The sequence below is a fragment of the Monopterus albus genome, unplaced genomic scaffold, assembly GCF_001952655.1.
Source record: "Monopterus albus unplaced genomic scaffold, M_albus_1.0 scaffold10.1, whole genome shotgun sequence".
Lineage (NCBI taxonomy): Eukaryota > Metazoa > Chordata > Actinopteri > Synbranchiformes > Synbranchidae > Monopterus > Monopterus albus.
The window spans coordinates 404,736-413,006 of NW_018127890.1; the positions used below are offsets into that span (position 1 = coordinate 404,736).

The 8,271-nt window shown below is 41.0% G+C and overlaps 3 protein-coding genes across 3 annotated transcripts in view; 1 reads left to right on the forward strand and 2 right to left on the reverse strand.

The window, feature by feature from the left end:
- tbp (TATA box binding protein) overlaps nt 1–4,255 on the reverse strand; it is a 6,826-nt gene extending 2,571 nt beyond the window's left edge. Inside the window, 7 exon segments of the mRNA XM_020589947.1 lie at nt 4–115; nt 307–398; nt 1,822–1,909; nt 2,258–2,435; nt 2,610–2,775; nt 3,468–3,702; nt 4,167–4,255. Of these exon segments, the coding sequence (XP_020445603.1) occupies nt 4–115; nt 307–398; nt 1,822–1,909; nt 2,258–2,435; nt 2,610–2,775; nt 3,468–3,518 (687 nt within the window). The 5' untranslated portion in view covers nt 3,519–3,702; nt 4,167–4,255.
- Nucleotides 4,256–4,307: 52 nt separating this feature from the next.
- On the forward strand, nt 4,308–6,637 carry psmc3 (proteasome 26S subunit, ATPase 3). Its single transcript, XM_020589944.1, has 2 exons — nt 4,308–5,268; nt 6,188–6,637. Exons 1-2 carry the CDS (start codon nt 4,324–4,326, stop codon nt 6,524–6,526), a joined length of 1,284 nt encoding a protein of 427 aa, XP_020445600.1. The 5' UTR covers nt 4,308–4,323; the 3' UTR covers nt 6,527–6,637.
- A 1,141-nt stretch (nt 6,638–7,778) lies between these two features.
- The window catches only part of psmb1 (proteasome 20S subunit beta 1), a 2,687-nt gene continuing 2,194 nt past the window's right edge, over nt 7,779–8,271 (reverse strand). Inside the window, 1 exon segment of the mRNA XM_020589948.1 lies at nt 7,779–8,268. Coding sequence (XP_020445604.1) covers nt 8,183–8,268 — 86 coding nt within the window. The 3' untranslated portion in view covers nt 7,779–8,182.

The window sequence follows — 8,271 nt, forward strand, 5'->3', positions numbered from 1 at the left end:
CACATCACAGCTGCCCACCATGTTCTGAATCTTAAAGTCCAGGAACTTGGCAGGAAAACCAAGCTTCTGCACTACACGAGCGTACTTTCTAGCTGCTAGCCTCGACTGCTCCTCACTGGAGAGAAGGTGAGTTAACGTGAGGCAGATTACAGACAAAGAAGAAGAAAATTTGTATTGAAAAGAGGAGAGGCAGGGCTAGCAAATGTCTCGCATCTTACACTGCTGGTAAGGTTTAATGTCCCCACTAGAGACACCTTGTGAACATCAGCACACAAAAGGTGAGGAAAAAAAACGCTACATTCTGACCTCTTAGCTCCGGTGCACACCATCTTCCCAGAGCTGAAGATGAGAGCAGTGGTCCTGGGTTCTCGTATTCTCATGATGACAGCAGCAAAACGCTAGAAGAAAGAAAGAACAGCAATCCCTAATTTGTACATTCATGCTTCCCTATAATCAAAGCCATGAGTGTTGTTCAGTATAAACACATCCAGTGTATTTTATGGCAAAAATGTCCATTCAGTTACTCATTATGTAAAAAGAGGACATTTTAGTGTGATGATAATACTAAAGAAAAGATGCACCATTCATCATTACTACTACTCTTATTAACAACAACTGGGGTTACAAACTTAATCACACAATTGTTTCCACAAGTACAGATTTGAAAGTTCTTGCTTCAACCATCAAACAGCCCACAAAGTTCAGGAGATCCACTGAATGACAAAATAGTGTTCCTGCGCTAAATACCAACATGATGAACGTTTTTACATCTTAACCCTTTCTTGGCACCGATACTGTTTTATGGTCCCCTTTGCTCTTACTCTTGTATATTATGTGCATTATTGTCTGCTTTAGTGGCTTTTTTTGGTCTGGAACTACTGATGATACCGGTTTCACAAGAACACCCTTATAAAAAGGTTTCCGACCTCAGTGGGATTCCCCTGGTCAAACATTGGTTAAATAAACAAGTAAACAAATAAAAGAAGTGTAGCTTAAATTTTGAATCCACAGTTTTATCATTGCTAAAGACACACTCTAAAGATGGTTTTAGCCCCACTGCTCAAATCAAAGCTCAAAACTGCAACCTGGTATATCTCACAAATCTTTAATAAATGGGATAACACTGGACATAACTAAATCTACATCTGTAATATTTTAATGCTGTAATGCCCTGTTTACATCAGTATTGGAATAAAATAGTCCTATGAAAAGACCTAGAAACTATCCTGTTCAGGGCTGTAGGGACATTTTACTTCTGTTCCTCTTCCGGTGGGTTTCCTATGTGCCTTTTGAGTCTCTTCACTTTCCTGCATTATGATGAGCCAAAAATTCAGAGCAAGGTTCTGTGTCCTCATTCTCCCTGTGCAGGATTCTTTATGCTGATCTGAAAACTCACTGTGTCACACAACACCTGTTAAAATAGCGTCCGCTGAGACTAACACAGATGGTTATACAGTGCCTATAAAAAGTATTCACCCCATTGGATATTTTAACCTTTTTAAAAGGGTGGTGAATATTTATGCAATAACTTATTTCCCATTACATGTTTTTGTTAAATTGACATTACTTTGTAGAAACCCGTTTTCACTTTGACAGTTTTTGTTGTCAAAAAAGCCACATTATATTGACCATGACTGATTTATAAAATCAATAAAAGTTTAAAACATCCAAGGGGGTGAATACTTTTTATAGGCACTGTATCCAACTTGATATTCCTCAGTTTTATTGCTGTGCTTTTAAAAATGATTTACAAAGTCTGTTGCATCTTTGAGCTCCGCTGACAGGCAGTGTAAAAAAGAAATCAAATTGTTTCAGTCTTACCTTTGGGTTGTACTCTGCGTTCCTGGCTCTCAGGGCGATGGTCTTCAAGTCCAGTTTACAGCCCAGATTTACAGTAGACACAATGTTTCTGATAGTAAAGGGAATAAGACAGGCACAGATAACTGGTTAAAAGACATGAGGAAAGACTATTCAGTCAGTAGCTCAGAGTTTTGGTAAGTATAACAGGGAACAATGAGGTAGTCTCTGAAATGTTAGCTATATTTATGTGTGGGGTGTAAATAAAATTTGATTCACACTGAGCACAGTGCAGTTCCTTATAGAAATATCTAGCAGTAAACTAAAACTCAACAGTTACCACTGACTAAGGTAACATAAAGGGCAAAGTGTGTATTAGCAAGGCAATCTTCAAGAGTGATGGACATAATAGGCCCAAAATTATATTCTAACAAGTCTTTCCACTGGATCTGAAACGTACTGAAGCTGTGGTACTATTCCAGAGCTCTCTGAGGCTGGTGTGGCCGGTGTGATAGGGGTCATGGGGGTCACCGGGGTGTTGTAGAGCGGGGTGTTCCCTGGTAGTGCTGTTGTAGTGGAGCCTGTTACTGTCTGAGAATGAAAAAGCTGAGGGGCCTGCCCCGATGTCCCAGGGAGACCTGGAGAGAAAAGAAAGTTGTTTTTTTTAACCTGTATTACAAACTGATGATAAATTTTCACTATGTTAAAGTTAAATAATAAGGGGGAAGAAGCCAAACCCAGAGACTGAGGTTATGGTCTTACCTCAAAGTGGGAAAGGATGGAGGCAAATATGACACAAGTGTGTGATGTACCTGTGTTGGCCTGCTGTGCCTGTTGTTGTTGTTGTTGCTGTTGCTGCTGCCTCTGCTGTTCTTCCAATATAGACAGACTGTTGGTGTTCTGAACTGGCTGCGGTGTCAGGCCTGAGCCATATGGTATTATGGGACTGAACATTGGCATGCTTGGGGTCATAGCACCCTGCACAAAATGACACCACCAGAAAACATGACATTGGAATTTAACACACATTTGAAGCAAATAATAGTGACAAAAAATAGCACAAAAATGATCAGTTTTTCAATTCGCCTCTTCTTTACATGAAGTGAAAAACTATATGCTATATATCTTTCAGTTGATTTTCAAGTCCACTAATCTTTTACATTTTGGCGATTTTCACCAGTGAAAGAAACAGAAGCACTGTGTTCAGTACTGTGATTCTTGGACTTCAAAAAGCTATAGGCATGTTTAAGTTGGCTTGCTATTTCCAAGCACTGTAAACAAAAGAGTGATTCCAGAAATACAGTTTAGCTGTGGTGCAAGCTCACTGCAACTTCTGGGCAGCCTGATGTCAAAGTGTGAAGCTAGGTTTTGGTTATATGTGCAGCTCCAGTTTGTGGCTGAGTAGCACACTTATTCCAGTATTTGCAGTACATTTTGTCAACAAATATAAATCGCTACTGCAACACACACGACGCAGAAATGAACCACAGTTCTGAAGCTGAGGGATAAGAGCTCATGTACCTTGTGAGTGTGCTAGACAGCTATAGTGAGCTTGAAGTGTGAGGTAGAAACCTGGCCCTGTATTAAAGCCAGGTTCGAAGTTCACGTTGGTGATAGGGTAAGTTTACTTTGAAATGTCCCAACCACAAAATACTCAAAAGCCGTGTTACCTGTGGGGAGGACAGTCCCTGAAAGGGCGATATACTGTTGTTCTGGTCCATCTCTTCGTATTAGTTCACCGCCACCCAAGAGCAGGCAGTAACACTGGGGTGATACCTTTAAAGGGAAGCCTCAAAAGTTGTGGGTCCAAGGTCTAAATTACAGCAGAAAATCGCCAACAATCAGTGTGGGCTGGACCCTACAGGGAGCACCCTTCTCGTCTGTGCTCTGTCGGTAGTGCCGTGTCTGAAAAGGAGGATACAACCACGGTTTATTAGGACACGTGCTTTATTATGTGTAATTATTTATCACCGAGTATCATCAAGGTTTAGTGGATAACTTGAAAATTACATGAAGCCACAGCTGCAGAGATGGCGCGAACACAATCACAACCTGCTAATCACAACCAGCAACGACGTTAGTTTAGCTCGTTCATTCATTTTGGTTCCAGTGCATGATACATAATTTTAAACGGTTTTGGATGCAAAATATGGGTGGCAACTTTAACAATACCCAAGTAGCTTTTCAGAAGGCTGCACTGGAAGCACTCAAAATGTAACATATCAACACATTGACCAAGTTAGCTGTAGAGCTAATGTTGGCTAACATGAACAAGCAAACTCGATGCATTGCGGCTTTATCTCCTCAAAAGAGTTGCAAATAATGTTAACATTTGCTAGTGCATCGCAGCACATCACATGTCAACTCACGCTCACAATGTCGTGACTGATTTCAGCGCTGCACACGAAATTATTCAGCTTCAAATTCAGACCATCCCCAGTTCTAGTCTTCAGCGGTCATAAACGTGGACCCGGAAGTAAAAGATCTATTTCCACTCCGTCACACTTAACCGCGGACAGAAGAAAGATGGCGTCTCTGAGTGACAAATCAGTTTGGGACGAAGTGGAAGATGGAATCGGCGAAGAAGTATTAAAAATGTCCACAGAGGAGATAGTTCAGCGAACTCGTCTTCTGGACAGTGAGATAAAGATCATGAAGAGTGAAGTGCTGAGGGTGACCCACGAGCTGCAGGCTATGAAGGATAAAATCAAGGAAAACACGGAGAAGATAAAGGTGAACAAAACCTTGCCGTACCTGGTGTCTAACGTGATCGAGCTGCTGGATGTGGACCCCAATGACCAGGAGGAAGACGGGGCTAATGTGGACCTGGATTCCCAGAGGAAAGGAAAGTGCGCTGTCATTAAGACGTCCACTCGACAGACCTACTTCCTGCCCGTGATCGGGCTGGTGGACGCCGAGAAGCTGAAGCCTGGAGACCTGGTGGGTGTCAACAAAGACTCCTACCTGATCCTGGAGACCTTGCCCACTGAGTACGACTCCAGAGTCAAGGCCATGGAGGTGGATGAGCGCCCCACAGAGCAGTACAGTGACATTGGAGGTTTGGACAAGCAGATCCAGGAGCTGGTGGAGGCCATAGTCCTGCCCATGAACCACAAAGAGAAGTTTGAAAACCTGGGCATCCAGCCACCCAAAGGGGTCCTGATGTATGGGCCACCTGGTACTGGGAAGACCCTTCTGGCCAGGGCCTGCGCTGCTCAGACCAAGGCAACCTTCCTGAAGCTAGCAGGTCCACAGCTGGTCCAGATGTTTATTGGAGATGGAGCCAAGCTGGTGAGGGACGCCTTCGCCCTGGCCAAAGAGAAATCCCCATCCATCATCTTCATCGATGAGCTGGACGCCATCGGAACCAAGAGGTTTGACAGCGAGAAGGCGGGAGACAGAGAGGTGCAGAGGACCATGCTGGAGCTGCTCAACCAGCTGGACGGATTTCAGCCCAACATGCAGGTCAAGGTAGGGATTCTGCGACCATACAATGTTTATCTAGTATGTGTACTGTGTTGTCTGGTTGCCTTTCAGGACATTGGACTTCTGTGTATCAGATGGCATTCTCAAATATTTCAGAAATCTTTCTTCAAAAATCTGACTGAGTAAATCCTCTATAGAGTTAATTCACACGGCAGAATTGTCTACCACAAGATGCGAAATTAAGAAATCATGCAGATGTGTTCAAAAAAATTGCATGACTTTACAGTCTTGTGAAATTTAAACCATCAAAATCCAACACAGTAACTGCATCAGAGTAAATCAACAACCAAAAACCCTTGAAATATCTCATTTCACATTACAGTATTGTTAATAAACAATCTTTCTTAATTTTAACATCGGGATACTATCAGACTAAATCACTAAACAGAAAACTATCAGAATAAAAACACTTACAGAACAAAGACATGTACCACTCAAACTTGGAGAAAAAAGGGAACTCAGTACTCAGAAGTGCTTGGGTTCTGGACAACAAGGTTGAACAAGCTGACCTTTGCAAATTCGTCTGACTTTAAATAACACAAAAAAAAATGAAATGAATGAAACATGAAATATGGACACAGGAAAGTACACTAATACAAAAAATACAAACATTTGAAGTTTTCCGAAACTACATGGCAACTGGCAAATTATAATGAGTTAATATACAGACCTAACGTAGTAACTTTCCTAAAGTTTATAGTAAGAAAAATACAAACATTTGGAGTTTTCCCAAACTATACATGGCAACTGGCAAATTATGAGTTAATATACAGACCTAATGTAGTAACTTTCCTAAAGTTTATAGTAATAAAAAAAAAAATTTTCAATCTGCTTTCCTTTAATTCTCCACAGTGGAATCTAGCAATACAGTATAACTACAGTACAGTTTTGGGTATATTTGCAGGTGATTGCTGCCACCAACAGAGTCGACATTCTGGACCCTGCACTGCTGCGTTCAGGTCGTCTGGACAGGAAGATCGAGTTCCCCATGCCAAACGAAGAGGCCAGAGCTCGCATCATGCAGATTCACTCCCGCAAGATGAACGTCAGTCCTGACGTCAACTACGAGGAGCTGGCCCGCTGCACCGACGACTTCAATGGAGCCCAGTGCAAAGCTGTGTGCGTGGAGGCTGGGATGATCGCACTGCGTCGTGGAGCCACAGAGCTGAACCATGAGGATTACATGGAGGGGATCCTAGAGGTCCAAGCCAAGAAAAAGGCTAATCTTCAGTACTATGCCTGAGGACACTGTGTTTGGCTGAGAGTCTGTGATTGTTAAAAGAGTTGTTGAGTAAACACTTTATAGTTGCTGATTAACTTGGGTTAATAAAAAGAAATAAAATGTCATAACTAAGGGTCTGTGTGTTTCCTCCCACTAAACAAGGAAGCTGGAGTCTGTGTTTGAACATTTTCAACATATTTTCATGATTTTATTTTAAAAGTCAAACTCCAGATATCCAAACATGCCCTTACAGGTAGCCCAGTGGGAATATAATATTTCAGTCAAGTTATTAACTGAACAAATGCCTGTTTAATTTTAACAGTGAAACTCAGGTAATTACAGTATATTACTATCACTGAAATATCTTGGGATGTAGATTTGGTTGTTACATGTTCATTGCATCACATATCCAACATCAAGAAATAAGTTCTGTGTGTGGCTCGGTTTTGAATGTGGATAATCAGACTGAGTTTCTACTTTGCTTCAGGCTGTAGCTATTACCAACCTTTCTTGTTTTCATATACATAAGGATTTGTGAGAAACTCTCCCCTTTAATGAGATGTTTACATACAAATATGCAATATATTGTCCATATTCATTCATTCATTCATTTTCTACCGCTTAGTCCCTGAACGGGGTCACGGGATATTGTCCATATTTCATATATCAATCCCTCCTGATTAAAATCTGTTATCAAACTCATATGCTTTTTATTCTTTATATTATATCTGGAAAATGTGCATGTAATGGGAAGAATAAAACTGCACATAAGCCACAGGATGCTAACTGTGAATCCTGAAAATAAATCATAATGGGGAAGTTATTTATCATATCATTATGTTAATATGCACATCCATCTATTATCTAAACTGTTTATCCTGAATAGGGGCACAGGGGTGCTGGAGCCCATCCCAGCAGACATTGGGTGAGAGGTGGGGTCCACTCTGGACAGGTCTTGCTGTAAGGTGACAGTGCTAACCACTGCACCACCATGCCACTGTAACATGCACTTTTGTATTTTTCTTTTATATTTGTAGCAGCTGTAGTAATAAAATATTTCACTATGCCATTAAAAATGTAACATGGCATTTCAAGTAAAATATGTTTGCATTTTAACTTAAAATTACACGATAATATAGTGCAATGCAAAATTAAAAGGTAAAGCACTATCACTAATCAATTCAACACTTTTGAATGACAAAAATAATAAACACTCTCACTTGCAATTACCTTTTCACATCTTGGGGTAAAAAGAACCGGGCAGTAAACCATGAGCATCAGACAGTTTTATCTGGGCTAGAGGGCACAATAACCAAGAGCAGCAGACTTTTCAGTTCTTCTACATTTATTAAGAATGTAAAAAGAATAACAGAGTTTGTGCCCTTCCAAAACATATCTCCAAACAGAGGGAGAGTTTAGGCAAAGGTGACTGAAAAAGGTGCTTCCCAGAACAGGAGTGCTGATCTACTGTCAGTTTGTTTATCCACAGAAATAAGGATGCAAATGTGAAGTGGATACATCTGAAATGAATGCAGTTGGTGAAACTGATATAAAAAAAACCAAACCTCTGGATCAACACTCCCATTTTAAGAACCTAATGTAAAAGGGCCAATCTATCAATGCAAATATGGAAAGAACAAAGAAAAAAGCAGAGGCAGATGGAAACATTTTTCCTCCTCAGTCCTTCCTCAGGGGTACTGTCTGCTCTGTAATGCCCTCCTTATTGATGATGCAGATTCGAAGGGCATCTCCGGTGTAGACATCTC

Coding starts and splice junctions, on each gene's coding strand:
- psmc3 (XM_020589944.1), top strand. CDS start 4,324: ATGGCGTCTCTGAGTGACAAATCAGTTTGGGACGAAGTGGAAGATGGA. Junction 5,269..6,187: donor AGCCCAACATGCAGGTCAAG/GTAGGGATTCTG, acceptor GTATATTTGCAG/GTGATTGCTGCCACCAACAG.